This window comes from Xylocopa sonorina, chromosome 3 (genome assembly GCF_050948175.1).
Source record: "Xylocopa sonorina isolate GNS202 chromosome 3, iyXylSono1_principal, whole genome shotgun sequence".
NCBI lineage: Eukaryota > Metazoa > Arthropoda > Insecta > Hymenoptera > Apidae > Xylocopa > Xylocopa sonorina.
Genome location: NC_135195.1, coordinates 3922658 through 3946458, shown reverse-complemented (window position 1 = coordinate 3946458; position 23801 = coordinate 3922658). Strand labels below are relative to the sequence as shown.

At 43.2% G+C, this 23801-nt stretch overlaps 2 protein-coding genes across 2 annotated transcripts in view; one reads left to right on the top strand and one right to left on the bottom strand.

The window, feature by feature from the left end:
* LOC143422531 (leucine-rich repeat, immunoglobulin-like domain and transmembrane domain-containing protein 2) overlaps nucleotides 1-23801 on the top strand; it is a 238939-nt gene that overhangs the window by 176264 nt on the left and 38874 nt on the right. The window lies entirely within an intron of this gene.
* Iav (transient receptor potential cation channel subfamily V iav) overlaps nucleotides 1-23801 on the bottom strand; it is a 54237-nt gene that overhangs the window by 29557 nt on the left and 879 nt on the right. The window contains exons 2-5 of the mRNA XM_076893231.1: nucleotides 22659-22884; nucleotides 14722-14837; nucleotides 9240-9476; nucleotides 6976-7127 (exon numbers count right to left, since the gene is read on the bottom strand). Coding sequence (XP_076749346.1) covers nucleotides 6976-7127; nucleotides 9240-9476; nucleotides 14722-14837; nucleotides 22659-22884 — 731 coding nt within the window. The remainder of the gene's footprint in view (nucleotides 1-6975; nucleotides 7128-9239; nucleotides 9477-14721; nucleotides 14838-22658; nucleotides 22885-23801) is intronic.

Below are 23801 nucleotides of genomic sequence, written 5' to 3'. Positions count from 1 at the left end.
TGCCCGTCAGTTTCTACTAGACACTCGACTGCCTCGCTTTCTACAGACCTCGAGGATTCTCGTTGCCTTCCGTTTTTCAGCTACCCCAATTAATAACTGACAATAAAATCAACAAAATCTACAATCTCTCCTTAATCTTACGTGAACTCTCACTCGCAATCACATTTTCGAATAAGAATCTCTATAAATCTTGTAGAAACGCTCTTTGAAACTCTCGCGAAGTTTTCATCTTCCAGTGGTACGCGCGATAATTAACCGGTTGCATCGACGCGGCCGATGCCTCCCAGCCGAGTCGAGCGAGCGACGCAAATTGGCTGGAAAAAGAGCCGACTTAAATCGAGCGAGGAAAAATTGCGAACGAAATGTTATATCGACGCGGAGCGTCGCTTCTCCTCGACAACCGTGCGGATTAAAGTCGCGGCTGGAAGAATCGCGGGGCCTCGCATAAATGCATCCCTCGATTCGAGGCGTCGCTCGGGCGGTGACCCGGCGGCTCGACCTCGATCATCAATTTTGCGCCAGAGCAGGCAACCAAGGGAGCTCACGGGCCCTGGGAATCGGTTTAGTTTCAGCAATAACCGGACAGAGCTTATGCCAATGGCAACTATAGCCTACAAATCTGAATTAGGTTCTTGGATGGTAGACGTTCGATTCATACTTGGCTCAACTCCGCCCCATCCTTCGCCCGCTGACTCTCGTGCCACGCCGTATCGAGGATTATACCTCGTTAGGCTCGCGAATCTAAACTATGCGGGTTAGCATCTCGAGATGAGCCACGATTATGTTCGCTTCGTGTACCTATAATTAGAGAGCCTGGGCACTGGGCTGGGCCCCCTTCGACGAATCTGAAGTATTCGTTAGCTAGAGCTACGAGAAATCTTCGTTAATCGTTATCCGTCTCGCGATGATGGTCTCGAGATGATAGACGGGGAATAAGGGTAGTTCGAAGATGAGAATAGACTCGAATTTGAAGTGAAAACGACGGAATTTCTCGTTTAATGCTAATGTTTAGTTTCTTTCTTGGTGCTTTGATCGCAGAAAATATCATGATTGTTGCATTCGTCGATTTTTAATGGTCTACATTAACCTTTTGCGTTCGAATGGCGACTCTCACTCGCCACGATGATTCGCATGGAAACTCGAGCGAGAGGTGACAGTCTCTGTTTATGCTGAATTTCGTTATCTCCAGTTGATAGAAACGAAGTATTGCTGTTTATGTCTGTGGTTGGAAAGTGACATTGTGACGTAAAATTGGGATTAAGATAAAAGTCCTCTGCGACTGTAGTCCTGAATACGATGTGTCTAGCGTTAGTACACTCGTTTTTGCGTACACTCGTTTAAGTTTTAAAGTGAGTTTGATTTTGAATCCATCAGAAACGTATCTATCCATGATAGTGATGTAGTATCGGGTGTGAGAATAGAAAAATTAGAGTACTAAACAGTGGATCCGGAAGTAGCACCAATGGACCCACAAGATTCAGAATGTCTTGGTAAGTGTTTATATAAAACATCACACCAAACGCAACTGCAGTACTCAAACTCTGATAATTATCTTTTTCAAAATGTGAACGCAGATAATATATTAAAATATAACACTTTCGTGTTTTAATTTGTATATAAATTCATTTTTGCTTGAGATCGTCTCGAATTGCAACGCCACCAGACCGAAAGTGTCGAACGCAAAGGGTTAACTTTTGAAGAAAAATTAACTTTAATATTCTAGAAGATTGTCAATTACGTCAAATAATATCAAATGTCAAATTATGTCAAATATAAGTCAAAAAGAAGTCGTGTCAATTAGACATTAAGGAAGCATCGGGAACAAGATTTTTCACCCCCCAAGTAGCCGTTTATAGTGGTGTCTTAACGGGGTTGAAAATGTCTGATTCGAACGTTAGACGTCAAAGCTTCGGACTAGACGCAATTGGATAACCAGACTTTATAATCCATTGTGGAAATAATTCTGTCGACTATGCTCTTCAAAGGGAACGATGAATCATTTCTCTATTGTTTTCGGTGTAATTAATTGTCATTTATTGCCTCTATCTACGATTGTGCAATCGCAAAATGCGATTACCAATTTCGTTTCCTTTTCATCTTTTTCTTCCGCTGCAGAGCTCGTTGCTTTTCGACTTGGCGGATCCACGCGATTTTTCATTTCCTCCGCGAAACTGTTATCAGGTTTCAATTACGGCGTCGCGATATTACCGATAATTTAAAATCTCGCGCACGTATCTGAAACGAGCGTTTTTTAGCCTCGAGGTAATTACACGCGAACAAGTTCTTGCGTTTATGTAAAATGTCAAAGAAAGGAGACAAGAGAGGATTTAATATTTACGTTCTGTTCTTAAAAAATCTTAATCAACACGTGGAATATTTTCCAGATACTAATTATCCGAATATGTAACAGCAAAATATTATAATTTTACAGGACGCAATATTTAATACTTCTACCAACTATAATTTAGTCTGCTATAATCGCTTGGAAATTTTTCACTGTTCACAGAAACCACCCCGTAAACTGTATCAGATTTCGACAAATCGATAGAAGAATAACAATAATAACGGGTGTAATTATGTATGATCGCAGGGTTGAAAAAACGGGGTGCTCGAAAAATCAGGGGTAACGAAGAATCGTGGACAACGAGGGAGAGGCGAGAGCGACGCGAAAAAAAAATGTCCCCGAGTAATGGAAAAGGTAGGAATAAAGCGTTTAAGGGCGTCGAGACGGCGGGGGAGACTGCATCGATCTGCAGTTAAATTTCGTGGGAAATTAATCTCAGGCGCAACGGTGGCTTATTGCCAAGTCAACGGCAGCAGTTATGGAGGACAAGAAATCTGGTAGCGGGCGTTCAGAAGCCTTTGAGGAATTACGCCCTCTATACGTGTACTTAAACGGCAAGCCGGAGACAAAAGGGCGTCCTGATGGACAATAATTACTCGCCGGAATGCAAGACGCTTTTACGTAATAATGTCTTCCAATACGGGAAATACGTTTCCAACGGGGCGAGTCGCCTCGTTCTGCCGTCCGTATCGTTTCATTAAAACGACACGTTTCATCCCCTTTTTATTAAACGCGATGAAACGGGTGATAGAAGAATTTCACTTGTCGTTAAGCACAGTCTCACGATTCCGCAGGGAACTTCATAAATAATATACGCAAAGTAATGTTAAAATCGACGTAGACACAGTCGCGAAACGAACCTCTCCCCATAGCTTCCATTTGATTTTCGACAAATGAATTTCATTTACAGAACAGCGAATTCGATTTGCGAAAGGACGAATTTTATTTGCAAAACGTCGAACGTAATTTTTCAGAATCATTCGTTTGCGAATCAAATTTCATTTGCAATCGCGGTGAATATAAATCGTAACAACAGTGTAACGATCTGTCGACGAATTGTAACACGTGGACGTTCGACTATCTAAAAATGGTGCGTCGCAAAGACCGATCCTCCGCCTCTATTTCCTCCTCAGCCTGATTCCAGAGAGCGGCGAGAAATTGACTGGGGAAAAAATGAGAGCCGCATCGAGCCTTTCGAAACCCTTCACCTCGATCCGAGCGAAATCCTTGGATCCAGAGCGGCAGCCCGATATTTATCCGTAATTCTCGACATCGCTGGCTGAAAGATACGAGGTCAGAAAACGAGATGCACTCTCGCGTCGCAACGTGCCCGTGTTACGCTCTTTCTCGAGTGCCGGTGGTACCCACCGATGGCTGCCGACGGTCGTCAAAGTGCCGGTGAATCCGCGCGAGTCAAAGAGCGTTCTTCGACGAGTCGCCTTGGATCTCTGCGGCGAAGAAGATAGAAAAGAAGTCGTCGTCGTAGTCGTAGTCGTAGTCGTCGTCGTCGTCGTCGTCGTGGTAGTCGTTTGGGCCAGCCCAAAGAAAGGGGTGGAGTTATAGAAAGGGTAGAGCCACGAGAGGGTGAGAAAGGGGCAGAGGGGGAGGATGAAAGTTCTGCAGTAATACCTGCAGGAAAGTGGCCGCGAAAAGGACGCGGGCGTCGGGGAAAAACGATTGCCAAGAGAGGCGTGTGTATGGTAATGCGAAATAGCCGGCATTATCTCGTCGTAAATCACGTGAAAAGAGGTTTGAAATCTGGAGGCGCCATCATCCGACCGATTATAAATGCCTTTCTTCTGCCCGCGCCACTCGCTGGGGGTGGTGGTTGTTCGGTCGATGAAAAATCGTTCGCGCGATCGCACCTGGCTTCCGTTTCGGCTAATTATCGTCGTCTGATCGTGGTGTCTTTCGTCGTTTCGTTTATCTTCTGGCAAGTCCTTGAACCTTCCTTGATTTACATCGAAGGGTGGAACAATGAAAATTGTTTTCGGTACTATTTCGTATGTTACGTAATCTAGCTAAGTTTGGGGTGTCTTTTCAAAGTATCGCGAGGTTTAGATCGGTCTAGTTATCATTTGAATCGAAGTACTTTTTCATTGATACTCGCTGAGGCTCAATTGTTGGCATATTTTTTTCTGCGATATATTGTAAATATCTGTGTCGCTGTCGATACGAATATGCCATAAAAAATTGTACGGAACAATACCGCGCGTTGCCAGCGAATAATCGAGTAATTTGATTTTCAGCTACTAGCAAAATGCTTAATTTAAAATATTAATTCAATAAAGTCCCATTGTTAACAAAACGCGTGCGTGGCCATTGACAACGGAATTAATTGTTCTATATACTGTCTTCTCCTCAATATGTATTATATTGATTAAATTTATGCGCTTAATTATAACCTCTGCATACCATTGTACAAATGGGCAGAAATTTATAGTTACTGTACGTAGAAACCCAATTATTCGAATTCTCTGCCAACCGTCCGAATCTAAATGAAATACCAGCCCCGATACCGATCGGTTATTCATCGACAAAGAAAATGTGTAACTTTCACGTGTCTCTGATTAGAGGCGCGATGGAAAATCCTGGAATTAACGGGACATCGTCGCGGACATTTTGAATAATAAACATAATCTATGTTGCATGACTGGAGCGCGTAACACTTATCGTGCGCTCTTTTTTTTTTTTATCATTCCTCATGAATAATTCGGTCATAATTCTGCAAGCTATCGACGCTGAGTTTCAACAACAAAACTCCCATTCAACGCGCCGTTAATTTCTATTCATATTATTAACGAAAACTGACCTCGCTAATAATTCACATTCCGTTAACCAAGCGCGATGCAAAGCCGCTCTAGACGAATGATGCATTCGTAATCATTCTCCAGCAACCGGCTGGTCACGGTAGATATTTAAATAATTCATTGTTACAATAAATACGTTGCTCCTGTATAATAGCTGAACGATGAAAAATTTAGGTTTCATCGTTGGTCGAGCTTCGCGAACCTTTCGACGGTCGTCACGCGTATGAAAGTAAAATAATTAATTACGCGAAGGTAAAGTAAGTTAGATGTAAGGGTGTTATCTGTCCTCTTTATTTAATTCGCAAACAATTTTGTCCCGTCTTGTTTAGAAACAGGTACTTTACTTCTGATGTGTATCCAGGGCCATCGGTTAGCCACGCAACACTTTCGTTTTAATGCGTTCGACATTAATTCAGCAGTTTACAAGTTTAGTCGCAGCGACGTAATGAGTTTTAGGTAATATGCAAATAAGGAACGTGTGACTATTTATACGCGTAATACACGAGACTACGGAAGGTCAATTTTATAACGTATGCGTACAATTATTTTATCTGACTTTTAATGGAACTGACGTGCACGATCGTTGAACTGAAAGGAAGTGTAACAGTTTGAAACGGAATTTTCCAAGCATAAATCCAGAGGGCCATCTGAATTTGTCCACTTCGTTTCGTATTAAAATAAATTTGGAGGGATTAAAACACGTAAAAGTGAAGAGAACGAGATATAAATTAAAAATCGAAACGATGGTCGAAGCGAGATTATTTTAGACGATTGTGTTCGACGCGATCATTGTGTCACTTGTTGCTAATGTAATTAACATTCACGCGCGGAGGAGAGAATTTAAAGCAAATAATCCATCAGTAATGCATCAGGCAGTTCATCAGTTAAGCAAAGTAAGCTTCTTATGCAATTTCCTGCTGTATCTTCAGCTGGACAGAAATATACGCATAATATATCGTTTCCGTGAGAAAATAACACTATAATTGTAAGAAACAATTCAATGTAACTTTCGGTGCGTGGTTACCTTGCGCTTAAATATAGAACGAGAATAGCGTTAAATAATTACCACGGAATTCCCAAAGAACACGACCATTATATAATTGCTGAGATAAACAAACTGCTCCTTTGCATGAAAGGACGTTTCTTGCTTAGCATTTACTCGCGACCATTAACAACTGAAAACGTCACTGTTTAAGATTGATGCGGAGAATCGATTTGTTTTAAATCTGTTTTCGAGGCCAACATCGCCAGTTTCAGATCGAAATCGCACGGTTCTAGTTTAATAGAAATACTGTTGCTTAAGTTTCTAGCGATGGTTCTTCGCTTAACGAATGAGCCTTTGATGCAATATTATATTTAATATGACGTCGAAAAACTTTCCAGCCCCTCAGCAACCCCTTTTTCGCATAACGACGATGATATATCAAATTAATACTATATTTTGAATTAAAACACTTAAAAAACATCTAGAAATTCACTCCATCGTCAATTCTATCGAATTACAATGTTTAAAAATTCTCACTTCATCGTCAATTCTATCAAATTAAAGTACTCGACAAATTCTCGCGTCATCGTCAATTCTATCGAATTACAATACTTAAAAAACTCTCGCCTCAATATCAACTCTATCGAATTAAAATACCAAAAAATTCTCCCTTCATCCCTAATTCCATCCAATTGAAAATTCGAAGAGTTTACTCTATAATTCTTGACGAGAGAATTCCTCGACTGCGAAACGGTCGAGAAGCGGCAGCGTGAACCAATCGCGAAAAACCGTCGCGAATTCACCGTTAATAATGAAGAAGAGAGGTTATCACTCACCCAGCGAAGAACATGAGGAGAAACCAGGAGCCAGGGACAGCGACGACGAGTATGGCGTCTTCCGCGTGCCTGTTACCAGCCAGACGGCACGGTATGCACGCGAGTATGAGCAGGTTGCTGATCAGGAATATGAGCTTTGCGGGCTCGTGGCTCTGCAAGGTAAATGTGCAGGTGAAACGTCAAAGCTAGCGCATATTCTTGCCCAGCTTACGGGCTCCCGCAGAGGAATCGATACACGCCATGGAATTTCGGTACGTGGCAACGGGGGTGCGTCGCCAACCAAACGGTCTACATTCAACGTCGAGCGCAACCCCTTCTTTCGCTGTTGCATACGCGGTGGGAACGCGCGCGGCTGTAATATTATCAGTATTTATTGTCACTATTTGCATCGCAAAGGGAGGCGAATTCGGCCAGCCGCGTTTCAATTCTTTCTAGAAATACTCGGTTAACCAACTTTCTCGTCGAAATTTATTTACGCGTCGCGTGATTGTAAATTGAACGAAATATTCCGCTCTGTGTCGCGAGTATATTCCCCTGTTGTTGAGGGGAAGATACCGTCTTGTACTTTACACGATTCAGACGACCTCCGACCGCTGCTTAAGTATACCGCAGTAAATTTCAACGGACTTTTAGCACTCTCAGACGCTACAAATCTTTCAACAGGAAGCTGCTCTTTCAAGCTACATTTCGAAAGCGCTTTTCATTGCTGGACAAAAAAGTGGAGGCTACGTGCACCGGAGTAATTGACGTGTAATTGGTCTGCGTTGGCGATCGAGGTCTCGGTTAATTATTTAAAAAGCGTAGAACGTTACACTTTGGAATTCTCTTCCGGTTATTGAATGACGCTCGTGTGGTTTGGTTAATCAGGGTCGTCGAATCGAATTCGATCGTAGATTACGGGCCTCTATCGGAGGATCGGGGTTCTTGGAGGGAAAATCAATTGTTTCACCAGGATTCCTCGGGTACATTGATAAGGGATCGCGATTAATAACTTGCGATACGGGGCGCGTATATCACGTTGTCCTAATTATATCGCGCACACGACATCCACGCTATTGAACGAGCCAGGCTAATTACGAATTACGTATTCCCTCTTACGAGAATACTCTATGAGTGGCTCGATTTACCACTAATTCAGGTCTTTAGCGGGAAATTAATTCGCGAACGGGTACACTTCGCAGGTAAACGGGCGCGCGTTTCTTGTGTTCCAGGCTCGAGCGACGCGAACGAGCAGCTGTGTTCGTTTTCGTTTCAAAACGTTAATTATGGTCAGATTTGGAACCGGTTGAACGTCTTGAATGGTCGTTATTTCAAAACTGTTGCATTAAGTAGTTGGTTCGGGTAACAGGTGGCACAAAAGAGCTGTGTAAGGGTATAATACACCATGGAATGTTGGGGAAAGGAAAAAGGAACCTTTAACAAGATATGTGGCCGTATATCAACCAGTGACCAGCTAGAATTCTGTAATTGGAATTTTCTGACTAATCACAATTATTCATTCAATCACTGTGGCTAGAACTATTGGCCATTGTCTAAAAATGTTCATACTTAAACAATTTATCAAAACTTTCACAATTACAAATCAGAGACGAACGTAACATTTCCCCTTTTTTTCTAATCCATAGCTTTTAATATATTTTCGAATCAATGCTACATATGGAACCGATATATCACACGATGAATCATCATTCGCAAAGGATTGCATATCTGCCAGAGAATTCTCCGATATTTCTTCCGCGTGACTTATTTATCGATACCAAACAAGACACGTAGAACGCGTGGAACTAATAATCAGAAGCAGAAAAAGCTACTTCACGATTCAGCGATTTCTATTTTATAAACTTCGCTACGCGTTCACCTCCTCCCGCTTCGGCCCGTGTAGCCGAACTCGAGCTTGAAAAAAGAGACAAAAATCGGTCACTGCATACGATTACCACGAGGCAGCGAAAAACAAAGAAGCGAACGGGCCAAGCGTGTTCCAGCCAGTCGAATCGAAGGGAAACAAAAACAATCGCTGGTATCCAGAAGCGGGCCGCGTGTTCACGACGAAATACCTCCTTTCTTCCGCCTAGTGACTCGTTCACGGTTCACTGACAGCTTGCTCGACCCCCGATAGCCGATTCGAGGAGACTCGAAATTGGCCCCGTCGGTACGGCCGCTACCTGCATAGCTGCGCGGAACAACAGGGGCGTTCCGCGATCGTAACTTTCACGTGGCTCGACGGATGAATGCGGCCGCGGGACAAGATCTCTACGATGGCTTACCAACTGTTTCAGGAACGACGGAAGACCGATGTTGATGACCTCGCCGCCTAGCTGCAGCAGAATGTAGCCCAGCACGCCTATCACGGTGACGCACTCGGCGATCGTGCGCCCGATCTCCGTGATCTCCTCGGGCCACTTCAGAAGCATCGCGTCCGCGTTCGATGGCCTCAGATACACGGCCAGGGATAGCGAGGTCAGATGGAACACCAGGATGATCAGTCGTTTCAGGAACTGCAACTTTCAGGGCACCAGAGAGTACTTATAGCTTGCTAGATGGTTCTCGCCTCGATACGGGTTATCATCCTCGAAATTTACGCGGTTCAGATGGAACGTGTTCGTTTGGTTTTCGTAAGATTCAAGGATTAGACAACCGCTATGACAAATTAAATTGTACTTTGTTGAGCAGTGTATTTTTCTCAGTTAATGGGGGAAAGTATTCAACACTTGAGAATGGTTCTCGTCTCGATACGAGTTATCACCCTTGAAATTTACGTGATTCAGATGGAACGTGTTCGTTTAGTTTTCGTAAGATTCAAGGATTAGACAACCGCTATGACAAATTAAATTGTACTTTATTGAGCAGTGTATTTTTCTCAGTTAATGGGGGAAAGTATTCAACACTTGAGAATGGTCCTCGCCTCGATACGGGTTATCACCCTTGAAATTTACGCGATTCAGATGGAACGTGTTCGTTTGGTTTTCGTAAGATTCAACGAGTAGACAATCGCTATGATAGATTAAATTGTACTTTGTTCAGCTGCGAATTTTTCTCAGTTAATAGGGGCAAGTATTCAATACTTGAGAAGCGGAGAATATCTAAAAATTACTTAAGTGGGCAGTAATTATATTTGGTGCTGACGATCTTGAATTACGTGTTGAATAACAGCAAATGAACGATTAAAACGTAAAAATATAGCAAGTGTGTGAATAGAGATTCCAAGCTTTCATAGACTAGCATCAGGGAGATATAATCTTGAACTCGTTGACTGAATGCAACGTCCTTTTTGAAGAAATATTTCCGTAATCTTGCTCAGTTGATCAAACAAGTTTTTTATTGGGAAGCTGTCGGCTAAAACACGGACTGCGAACCAGCACATAAGCTTCAAATAATCCACCCACGCTAAGAGCATAACATGGTATCTTTTCATTCCTGAATAGCGATGCCAGTGTACGAATATCCTTTTCAATACCTGTATATGTTCATATTTTTTTAAAACTTATTTTGCCTTCAATCTTTGTTTTGATAAGCATTCAAAATTTTCAGTTACAAAGAGTTGTACATGCAAGGAACACTCTTTTTAACAAGCGAACAAATTAAAGAGTCATAGCACGTAATGAAAATTGGCAATATTTTATGTGTTACAATTTATTCATCGGAACTAGGAATACATCGTTTTACTTATCATATATTAAAAATGCATCGTTTAAAAGCGTCCAAATGAATTAGTTCCATATTAATAATTTTTAATATTATTTCTGTTTAAAAAGGTCTTTGATTACGGACTGAAGAGATTATTAATAATCGGATTTCACAGGATATTATATAATTACAATTTTTGATAGATTATGCTTTTATTTAAATTGACCTTATTTCTGGATGAAAGATATGCCTATAGATTAAATTAATTCATAAAATGGGGTCATATAAAAATATCTGTACTACATAAATTTCTTTGAAAAATATGAATTTACAAAGCTACAAAAATATATAGATGCATGAATTTTGCGTTACCATAAAACATACATAAAAATTAAATATTAATATCTCAATAAGGAAAGGAATGTTGAAATGACGCTAAAGAAAATCGCAATTTATCATCCACGGTAGTAACTGTAATTCCCGTTATGTTACAGGGCTGTTATCAATTGAACGATACACAAAACAATGTTTGCAAATGTTCAAGTAACGTATATTCTCGCGGCTGTCCGTAGAGTTGTCCTAATGACGCGTTACCATCAAATGTGTTCCGTGATTAATTACACTACTACCGTGCTAATGTCTGTGTACAATATCAGGGCATAATTGGTCATTTGACGCTTGTATGTGGTTTAAACGTGACCATGATTAGCACTATAAGTAGGATATGTCATGGATGTTGGCCTATTATAATCTTCCACCGTGCCTGTACAGGATGTTATATTAACTCTGTTACAAGTTTCTTCGGCATCCGCTACATCGAGTTGGAAATTCATTTTCCATATTTTACTCACGGATCCGTTCATATAAGAGTGAAATAAAATAAATCAACAAACGATGAAAGAAATGTAAAGACGAAGTATTTGTGTCAGTAAAAATGAATAACACTTTCGAAACTGTTATATATGGGTAATACTATAGGAGTTATCCCTTTAATTTCACCTGCAGCATTTGAAAATGTTCAATTCCTTTCGACGAAAAATTCTTTTCTCCCTTTTGTAGCGAAGAATAAAGAAGACGATACCGATTCTATGAATATATTCTTGGAAAAACTTGATGCTACGAAATTATGCAATAAGATCCACTGTACGCGCGCGTTTACATTACTTGCCATACAGTTTAAAATTTTATATGCTTCTGTCTACAGTACTTAAGCATTAAAAAATATCGAAAACGATAGAAATGAAACTGTTCTAAAATAAATACACATCTTCCGGTGCATTAACCCTTTGCACTACTTAAAGTGTTCTATTTGAAATTTACTTGTATCTATTCTATCTCTTTTATTTACTAATGTCAAGTCACATTCGACAAAGGAGCGCAAAGGATTAAGAATATTCTCGAAACCCACTCCTAAACGACACGAACCAATATATTATTTAAAAAATACCTGGACGCGAACAACAACAATTCGCCAGTCCATCGTTCGCACAATCCCAACAATCGAAACTTTTCCATTGAACCCTAATTATATTAAATATGACTCTTAAACTTTATTATAATTCATATTTATATATCATTCATCTGTCTATTTCTTTTATTTACTAATGTCAAGTCACACTCGACAAAAGAGCGCAAAGGATTAAGAACATCCTCGAAACCCACCCCAAATCGACACGAACCAATATATCGTTTAAAAAATACCTGGATGCGAACAACAACAATTCGCCAGTCGTTCGCACAATACCAACAATCGAATCTATCCCATTGAACGCGAAGCTAAACAGAGTTCCCTTGACTGTTATGCAGAACGCGCGCGAAAGGGAAGAAAAAGCATAGTCGCGGCGGTGGCGAGCGTAGAAATCGTTATCAAGACAAATCTGGCACGGCCTGGGCATTGGTCGTATGAATACGAGAATAAATGTCCGGCCGATTTAAAAACGTCCGCTCATTAACCCTCTCGCGGCACGAAAGGCGGTCGTAGGGGTGCGATTATGGCCGCGATCGGTCGGACGTCGACGGCCGTCGTTGTTCTACGTGATCGCCCAGAGATCCGCGGCGATATCGCGCAACCCCCTTGCTCGCGGACGAAATAAATCGCGCGCGATCATCCGCCCGTGGAAAAGCTGTACACGTCGATGCCACTCGATCCAAACGGGATGACAATCGTTCCCAGAGTCACTCGAACGTCTGCTCGACGTCACTCGATTTAATCACCGGGTCGAATCGGCCCTGTCGTTGGAAAATCCCCGCCGGCCGTTACTCCTTACGCGTGCTCGAGCAATTAGGCCGGCCGACAACCGTGTCCAATTATCATCGCGGGATTATTATTAGGGATTGACGTTTGACGCGCGGCAAAAATGTTTTAAGGGCGGCGAGAATGGATGCCCGTGACGCGTAATCGACGTCTAAGTTCACTCGATCCGATATTCGCTCGGTGACGATACGTGGCTTCGAGGTCGCACGAAAATCGCGAGAGTCTGCTTATTGATCGACTTTGCACTTTTAACCAGTTAACTGTGGAATTTAGTTTCAGAAGATCACCACAGGGTGCGGAATTAAAATCAAGCAACGACGTGTATAAACGTCGAACGCAGGGCAAATGGTACTATTATACATTTCACGAAAAACGAGGAAGGATTACATGTGTATTCGTCAAAAAAACTAACAATTCGTTTCTGAATACGTTATTCTTACTAAAAGCTTGAAAATTGTCAAAAAGTAATAAAATACGTAAACAACAAATATTGAAGATAGCAAGAATAAACAAGAAAAATAAGGAAATAGTTTACAAAATTTCAAGCTATGTATATAAAGGGAACATACCACCAAATAATATTCTTATTACATTTTATTGAAATTTCCAGTTTTTATAGTGAATGGTAATTTTTTATTTTACACGACGAGTATACACGTCAAAGGCACCGCAGTAGAGATTTGGTCCGACGAGTATACACGTCTAACGCACTTAACTGGTTAAATAATTAGCGCGATAAATGGTACGCGTGGCGTCGTATGATATATTTTTTTCCTGAGAGATAACTCAAAATTTCTTGGAATTGAGTTTCGAAGGTAGTGTACGAGACAAGAGGAAAAATTTGAACTGTAGTGTATTGCGTGTAGGTCGATCGATTGCCTCCTTCGAGGCTCCTCGCGTAGAGTACAGAATGGCTGACTGAAGACATCGATCTCTCGAGTTTGAATGACAAATTTTGAACCGAATCCGGATATTGTACGATTCTCAAGCGTTATTCTCGTTCAATTGTGTATCGTTGATAAAGAATTTTGCAGAGTTGACTCACTGGAGTTAATTGCGATTGACTCAGCTGAGGATACTTGCGATTTAACTGGGGAGGGTAACTTTAATAACGTTAATAAAACTGATTCTCTTCGTATGTGCACATATCAAATTGTTACGAAATGTAGAAAGTAAATAATTGTAGCTTAGTTGTATTCAATTACCATAAATGAATGCTTCGCGTAGCGCATTGAATAACTATTCATTTTCTCGAAGTGAGTCACGCTATTGTCAAGTCTAGATAACTTTGATTGGTATACGTATCTTTTCGACTGCGACAACATTTTCATTTTGTCACGCTATTTCCGCACATGATGCAACAAACTTGCGACGAATATTATCTCTTCGTTTCGTTATGTCGAAGTAACGAAACGTCAAGTGTCACTCGTTCGAACAAGAATATCGAATCGCTAGAAGCAATATAGAAAATAATATGTAGATACAGAAAAAGAAGGCTCTGAAAATGCTCTAACGAAGCAAAACTCGTTGTAACAAACCGCGTTAGTAAGTCGTGATCGATACGCAGAGGGAATGGCAGAAATTGAAACAATGAAATAAGAGGACGCGCGAGCTTCTGGCCATAACACGTCCTCGACGGTAAATTTAAAAAATGCTGCCCGTGTACCAACCACGCGAGCAGCAAGATACCAATTAAATTCCTAAAGCAGACGAGCGGAAAGTAGAAATTCCTAACGGAACGGTTTAATGGATACCGGTAGCCGAGCGCGCGGGGCAAGCGAGTGGAAGCGGGCCTACGGTTGAATCCGTGAAAAATGCCCGTGGAAAGGTTCGCGGTTGCGAGAATATTGTCACGTGGACGCACTTACCCGCGCGAAGGTCTTCCATTTTTCCTCGAGTAATCGCTGAATAATACCACCGTCCAGCATGTTCAAGTGCTCCTCCTTCGTACCGTTCAGAATGATAAATAGCGCGGAGTTCCAGTCTGAAATAGAAATTCGGTGAGGACCATTTGCGGTTAATGGAACATCACTTTAGGGTTCTCTCTACGCCGCGATAATTATGGGTTTTGCATTAGCAGCTCTCTCTCTCTCTCTCTCTCTTTCTCTCTCTCTTTCTCTATGTATATATATATATATTAGATACACGAGTTTTCCCACGTCGTCGTCGTCGTCGTCGTCGGGTGGCCCTGCGGCCGATGGCGGCCTTTTTCTGCAACCACGCCACGTGCGCCCCTAAACTTTCTTGCATGTAAAGATAAAAGTTTACGCCGGCCCTTCCCCTGGAAGAATTCCGCGGAATCGTTAATCTGCCGAGGCGAACTTCCCCGTGAAGTACGCCGAAAGTCAGCTAATGCTAGTTCGATGCAGTGCTTGCATTTCCGCGCTGAACCCATAAACGACGGCCACCGCGCCGCCGTTACGGGCTGTTACTAATGTACGAAACCCGGTGAACTGGCAATTTTACGGGTGACCATACCAACGAAGATATATCTCGATGGCCGCGGAATGTTTTAGGAAATTAACCGTCGAATACGCGCGCGTTCGTTCGCGGATTGTTGATCGAATATTATTGCCCTGCTCGCACGAAACGATCACTCGAGGGACTCTTCTTTTTCGATTCGATCGTTCGTTTATTCATGTATTTCGTTTTTTTCTTTTTTTCTTTTTTTTGTGACTTCGAACAGAGCAACGAAATTATTCGCGCAATTAATGGCGAACGCTCGTAAAACACCAAAGGGATTCTACGGAAGTCACTTACGCGCGTTCAAAACGCGAGACGAAACTCCGTCACTCTCGGCGCGTCCCCTTAAATCCGGTTACCGAGGGATCACCTTTCGTACTTTAAATCAGAAGAAGAAAAAAAGAGAAAAAAACGGAATCCTCGAGCGAAACCCGGCGTACAGAGAACGTCGAGGGGGGGTGGGAAGAGTTTTGGCGAGGGTGGCAAACATTGAACAACGGCCAACGAACTTCAAACCGTGTCATCCGTATTGATTATCGAATTTTGTTCAGCTGACTTCGCCGTGAGATATTAAGTGTTTGTCACCCTGTAACTTTCGAAAAGTTTCGCGGACGAGGGGTGGCTGGGGCGGTGGTGGCCGTGCCATCGATCGGATCCGTTTTGACCAGCCTAGACCGCCGTCGCGTCCAATTCTTCGCCCCCTTCGGACCCTTTAATCAGTCGTCGACCGTGGCAAAGCTGCTTTCACGGTAGCTTAAGGCGTCGCGAAAGTTCCCCGGTTCCGTTGGATATTTTCGAAGGAAACGGTTTAACGTTCGCCGCGTCCCTTGTCGATCCAGGCTCGTCTCCCCATCGCGGCGTCGCGGGCATTGACGGGAAGTTCGCCGGCAGCTTTTCGGCTGGGAAATTGAATTTCAGATGCGCGGGGAAAATTGCAACGAATATCCGCAGCCGATCCGGTCCGAAACTTTCCGTTCGCCAGTCAGCCTTCGACGAATCGATGCCACGGAGCCTCGTCAAGGAGGAAGACCGGAATCCATCGGCGATCAGCCGACGAATTGCGGCCGCCGTTCATTGTCAGTCCAGATCCACCTCAGTATTTAACGGCGCGTGGTCAGTACGCGAATATTAATTTCACTGGCCACTTTGATGTTCAGGAATTCAATTGGTGCATTCGGGGCAACTAATTCAATCCTCGATCGAATGCTCGCGACGAGGAGAATTTATTTCGTGTTGATAGTTGATAAATTTCGGTGATGTTTAAACGTATATCGGTGGTATGCTTCGAAATGTGCAAGATACGGTGAGATTGTGCGTTGAAAGCGATCGAAATTACTGTTAATACTTGATCGAGTTTATGTTATGTATAGAAGTTTCTCGTAAAGTTGGTTGTAGTTGTGAATTTTTCGAAAAGCGTTCAAGAAAGTGAATCAAATTCGTACGAAACAATTCCATAAATAACTATTCAAATTTAAATTTAACTCGTGAAAAGCAACTTTGTTTATTCTCGAGGAAACATCTTCTTAAGTCTAAAGAATTCTGATGCTTTAGTCCAGTGTAATTAAATTTATCTTTAGCAGATTTGCTGGAAAAAATTGTTCGCCTGGTTCAAGTAAGATTTCTTGGGAAGTAAACTTTCTCAGTGTACTTTGTTTAAGTACATTTTCCGGTATCCTGATTAAAAAATATAATTCTACTATCGTCCAGTTCATTTTGACGCAACGTCGGTTATTAGTAGATCCTCTGATGTAACGAGAACGCTTTGAAATCGGCACTGGTTCGAATATCGTAATAGAATTAAATCGAACGGAGCAAGTCACTCAGAATTTTGTGAATATCGAATTTCCAATTGAAACAGTCTTCGTTAATAGTTCGAGATATACAGAAATTCTTCTTCTCGCATCCACGGTACATAAAATCGGCTAACACACCATCCAGACTGTAGGTCGAAACCAAACTTCCACGTTAACACGACAAACTAACCGCATTTATTCACGGTATAACCCGATTCCAGACCCAGCACTGGCCCGAAATAAGTTCGAAACTGTCGCATTAATCACGCGAAACGTGAGACGAATTACTCCGTTCCCATTCTTCGCGGCGGAATTTCAATGGATCGATCAAAGTTTATTTATCCGATATCGTCTTATAAGAGATTAACCCGCGTATCCTATCCGTCCAGAGACGGTAATATGAAATTCGAAAAGTAAAGAGCGATATTAAAATAATCGAGTAACGTTCGAACATGCGCTCGATAACTCGATTCCCGCAGTTCAGACGCGAGCAAATTGATGTTCAATAAGAAAGAAGTCTTTCCTGTATGCTCATCTCGCGCGTTAACGTTAATGTCGAGCGAATAATTGAGCGTGGTTAACGTAAGGTGCGATTCAATAGTTGAAAATGAAATTTATTTAATACTAAACGATATTTGAAACAGTTTAGACGTGTTGCTTCAGAAAAATGATTAGAATCTTGCGTGTTTGCTTCGAACACACGCGTACAATAGTTTTCATAGTTTTCGTTGACTAAAATTTTAGTAGAACTTGTGGAAAGGTTCTCTTCAATTCTACTCGTCGAGCAAAGCTATGAGATGGAATGCCTTTTTCAGCTAACAACTGACCATGGCGGATAATAAACACAAGCAGTAACTCGGCTATAACAACGAAATATAATATTCGAACATTATAACCCAACTCCAACAAAGTAACAACTCCGTATTTATTATCGCTACATCCAAATTTGTATTTCCAATCCCTCAATGCTGGTTACAGTAACCAAAAAAAGAAAAAAATCCTTCAGAGTAACCATTAACCGTGTGAACGAATTCAAATATAAAGTAGACTCTAATTATTAACTGCGCGCTGTAGCAACCACGACGAACACGGTTGACGCGAATGGAAGGCCAGAATTCCGGCTGCGCGATCTTCAATTTCTCACGATACATCGAGCGGCCCCGCTCGACACATAGCCGTTGGAAGTTCGCACATGGGACAGACTTACCGATGGTACATGGACGTAGCCGCAACTCCTAATTACATCTAACTTCGGCGCGGAACCGTCGGGGAAGTTTTCTCCCACGGTCCGAGGTTTCCCTCCCGTGTCTCCCTTCAGCTTGCCGATGGCGATCCCGCAGATCGACGGGCAGGGGACGCTCGTCCCGCTGCCGCAAAAACGGACATTGGACCGAACTTGAATAACGATTCATCTTCCCTCTTCGGCTATCGGTGATAATCACCCCTAAGTGCTGCGCCCGGATAATTATTAACGTTTTAGCGGGGGTGACGCCGTCCCGTGTTCCCTGGTAATCGATTTAAGCTATCTTTCCGCGCTTAATTCCATCAGGGAACATCAAAAGTCGATCGGCGCTGATGTAATAGACCGGCATAGATTATATCAGGGTGCCTCTCTGTGTTCCCGCGAACGCACGGGGCCGATGGATGTTCGCGTCGGGGCCGTTTCGCACGGCAGCGAGGAGGCGTCAGAAATTTCATCGATCAACTTTATCGCTTTTATTATAGGTCGCCCTCTGTTCCGTTCCCGATCGGTCTTTTTCTCTCTCTCTCTCTCTCTCTCGTTCTCTTGCACGCTTTCGCGCACCCTCTCGCTCGCCGCGTGCTCGATAACTGCGAAACGCGGATGAAACATTGTTTTCCCAGCGGACGCTATACTTTTCTTGTTTCCCCAACCCATCGTCTAGTTCGCCGTTATACCCAGGCGAATCTGCTTGGCTTCGTCTTGAAAGATTCTTTGGGAGACTTTTGGTAAGAAAGTATAACAGGCTGGGGTGAGTGAAAGGAGAAGGTCTCCGCGTCGACGTGTCGTCGAGAGTCCGCGAGGGACGCCTGCGACAAAAGAGGGACGTGGTACCGTTTTAAGGAAGGAATTAACGCCGCTACCAGCGAGACTAACCCTCTCCACGAGTCGAGGCTTCGCTTAGAGGCAACCGCTCGGCAGTCTTTTCGTTTCTTGGGCGGAGATAAAAATTTAGGAAAAGTTGAACGGAACTAAACGAGAGGGGCGAAACGACGAGGAAGAGGAGAGGAAAGTCTGGACTTCGGTTAGCTGGCTGGTTTACCCGGCGGACTGGCCGCGCGGCTAACTAACTGACGGACTTCTGGCTGGCCTTGGCTTAGAGTAATTAAGCGTACCCGTAGGGAGGCGAGCAAGCCGAAAGTTCACCCCCTCTGGTATACCCCTAGCGGTGTTACTCTCTTTCCCTCGTTTTCGTCTCGCTCCTCCTTTCTTTCGCAGCGAACGGTATCCACCCTCGCGCACTCCTCGCCTCTACGTTCGAAGTACACTCAATTACGACTCGATTCTGCTATCGTGCAATCTGTCGGTAATCAGCTGCCCTCTTTTTGCGTTGAATACCGTTTCTCTTGTATCACCGTCAAGTCGCTCGCACATTTACCACTGTTTAGTTCTCCAGCGTTTTGGACATCCTGTTTCGTAACCTTTGTTTAGTTGTATATCTTCTTCTCTATCGTTTGAATTTTATTTTAGAGGTGGTCGCTACATTAATTTGCAAAATTCGGCAAAATTTAAATCATCGAGTTGACAAGCCTACAAATCATGAGAAAGACCTAACAATTAGTACTGCAATAGTAGCAATCAAAAGTACTATATTCTTAAAATGTTACGCCATGGACGAAAGTTTGGAAGTATCAATTCTAGTTCTGTCGTTTCTAGGTTAATAAAATGTAGATTAGTTCAGTTTTTTTTTTTTATATCTACGTGCTAGAATACGCGAGAACCAATAACGAATCTGCTTATGTTCACCAATCACGTCCGTCCCGTTAATACTTGGGATTAACGGAAACGTTGCCCTCGGTTTAAAGACATTCGACGTCTCGCGCGTACCAAGTTGCACGTCGAAACTACACGGACTTCCCGAAAACTACTCAATGGATACCGTGCACGGCGGTAAACAGAGAAATTCATCACCCACCCTGACTGAAATGGGTCGCGCGACCAACTCGAGCTCGCTGGATGTACCGCCACCCCCGGCGCGTCACTAATTCCAACCCGTCGTACACGACGCGATATCTTCGCCCACCAAAAATGATCGCCGGCTAATTAATTTCATCGTAGCTGGCGCTCGAAATTATCCGTAACAGCGGATCGTCCCGTGGATTACTTAATAAATCTGCGACGCTGGTGTACACGCGATACGTCGCGGCGAACTTCGAAATTTATCATTTAAACCTGACTGAAATGGGTCGCGCGGACAAGTCCGCGGGGGTAGGCGGTGGACCAGGCCGCGCTCGTCACCGATCGAACCTATCGAATGACATGCACGCCGCGGTTTGCGAAGACGAGGGGGATCGGGAGCAACGGGAGACGAAGGAACGCGGAGAAGGGCTGACGGCCGGAGGACGCCAAGGGGTGGGCGAAAGGATAATGGATTCCGAAACTAAATGAAACGCGAGCACCCAACTCCACGTCCGCGGCTAATCTCGAAACTTCGTTAAATGGCCGTAATTGCATCCTGCAACGACCCGCTTTCCCTTGTCTTCCTTCTTACCCCCGCCGCCAACGCCGCCCGCGGGTCGCTACGGGTTCTCCACCGTTGCACAATCTTCCGGGAGCATCCGTGTACTCTCTGTCACTGTCCTTCCCGTCCCCCACCCCATCGTACGTACCCAATGAATCACCTAAACGTCCAGAAAACTCGCCGCATCGCGGATACGTCCGGTTCTACGCGAGTTCGACGGGTGGAGTCAATGGCGACGGGGTGGCGGAGGCTCGAGGGACTGTCGAAAAGTTCGATACAATTTGGCAGGCAAGTCCGATTGCCAGGCTCTTTAAATGCAGATCGCGACGGGGCCTGGCTTCTGTCGAAGACGAATCTCGTGGACATTTCAGAATGGACGGAGTATCGAGTTCGCGGCGTTCGATAACGTGCTGAGTGCGGATGTTCGTTGCTGTTCGCTCGGGGGACGATTGGGTCGTTTTATGGACGATTTCAGTTCCGGTGTTTGGTAGAGTTATCGTGTGTACGGAGCGTGTTCGCGCAGATTTATTAAGTCTGTTGGTCTTAAAAATTAAATATTTTTTCATCTATGACTGAACACGTGAAGAATTTTTCAAATGTTTGTGTAGTTTTTGAGGGGTTGTTTCGTGAATAGGCTCTTTGAAAAACTAATTTAATAAAGTTAAAAACAAAGTAGATACTGTGATGTTCGCTCGTAAAAGAAACGCCCTGTATATCTACCCCCGTTCGCGAGTATTGAGACACTTGCATAATTATAGCAAATGCTTGGAAAATGAAATGCTATCCACCGTGAAGTTCACTAAATATTGTATACGTGTAAATCTTATGAAGTGATTAACTTAAAAAAGCTCCCCCTTTTTAGTGTACTAGGTGGAAACGGTACCGCAAAGTCATAAATTCGCTAATTAAGTGGTAATAGTTCCAGCAGGACTTGTAATTGTTGCAAATTTCCTGGGCAAATTTGCATAGAAATCTGCAACAATAAATTTGGGAAACAATGTTAAATACAATTATCCTGAGATACAGTTATTTTATACGATTCCCGGTTCTTAGTTTGTTCCGGTACTTGAAACGTGCTTGCATTAAAATTCTGTTGATTTTTCCACGATGATATCATCTCGTTCCCCGTGGGGAAGTATGTTTAAAAAAAAAGAAAGATTAAAGGACACAGCTGCACGTTAAAAGATATTTGTAACTCCCAATTCTCAGATTCTCAGAGTTGTTCACGGTTCGAGAACCAAAAAGTGACATTCCATTTTTCATTACATACAAAAAGATATCTCCATCCATCAAAAAACAGCATGCAAACAATATGCAAGGGTATACAAAATATCCGAATTAAAATTAAACATCGTAACCAATCTCTATATTCCATTTGTTTAACCGCGTTCGCGAAAACGTGACTTTACAAAATAAAAAATAGACACGATGCTAAAAAAAACTAGAAAGAAATTGCAACGTCCCATTGGTCCCGCAAATTGAAACTCAGGAAGCAGCAGAAAATTTCCGGCATTCCGCCGGAACGGTGATTCCAAGGCGCGCCCGTCCGTTCCCCATTTAAAATCAATCGGGGTTTGGAGGCGTCCGATCGGGATTCGAAAAACGCGACAAAGCGCAATTACACTCGGACGGTATTACCAATGAAACCAGCCATTCACCCCTCGTTCCACCCTTCGAAAGGGGGTGCAGGAGGAGGGCGAACGACGTAAGAACAATTCAGCCTTGAGCCCTGACAATTATACAAAGGTACGTCGCAAAGTGAGTGGCCACTTGAGCGTGGCTCGTGAACGACGAGGCCCCGGACGACGATTCTCGAAAGCGTGTAATTCGATTAGCATTACGACGTACTTGTTCTGCCATCGGGTAACAGCGTGTCGAGTGCATTCAGGGGGTACGCCGAGCAGGTGATATTACTGTAGCGCCAGAATTCACGTGCAGAGAGTTCCAACATCTCCCGGAAGACCTCTGCGCGACCCAGCTGGCAGGCGAGCGTCAATGGGGTCAGTCCGGCGGCATTCGCGATCCCATTGCGAGCAGGAAGCTTCGGATGACGTAGGGCATACCCGAACATATCCTGCGTTACACAACCAGCCTTTCGTACACTATTTAAAACGGAGAATCTTGGTGAATGCTCGGAGAGAACCGACCGTGCCGTCCCTCCTTTAACCCTTTCACTCTTGAAACTGTGCACGCGTGGAAAGAATCGAGAGAATCTAGGCTTGTGTAGTAGCAATGCATCGCGAGGATCGTTTGCTGCGGTGAATTTTACGATCGATGCTAGTTAGCTTAGGCATTGGAGGGTGGAAATTTCAAATTGGTGAAAATAAGGGTTGTTCAGATCCTTTGAATGTAGATATTCTTGTTGGGAAGTGAGACTGTTTTTTGAAAGCGAACGAAAACTGTATCGATTTAATTATGACGAAAGCGATGTAGTAAAAGGGTTAAGAGAGTTCGCTTTAGGGTGGAAGTTAAGAAAGGGGATATAAAAGTTCCGAGATCTCTCTGCGAGTGCGTTCAACTCGTCGAACGTGAATGTTAGTCGATATCCTTCTAAGTGATTCTTTTTTATTCCCGATACTAAAAGTTTAAGCACGGACGATGTATCGTTTGCATTGGGAATGGCGCGGGAGGCAATATCGTTGGGGAAATATTTATAATTGCTGCGTGACTTGCATTTTGAAGAGTGGTGTAGAAAGTAACTAGCAGTTAATTTTCGCCTGAGTGCCCCCGTTTAACGGGACGCCGTTAAACGAGATAATCAAGTAAACTGTTTACTTGATATAGGGGTTACCGGTACGAGGAATGAAATTTATGGTGAATCGATTAATTTTCCGGGTTGTGTGCGATCGACTCTGTCTGATGTCGTGGACGCTCACTCGATTATGCCGTTTAACCGTATACGGAGATTAACCCCTTATGGCGTTAGCCCAACTAATTTAATGAATACGTTACTTTCAAGACCCGTTGAATGAAACACTCTTATTTCTCTAA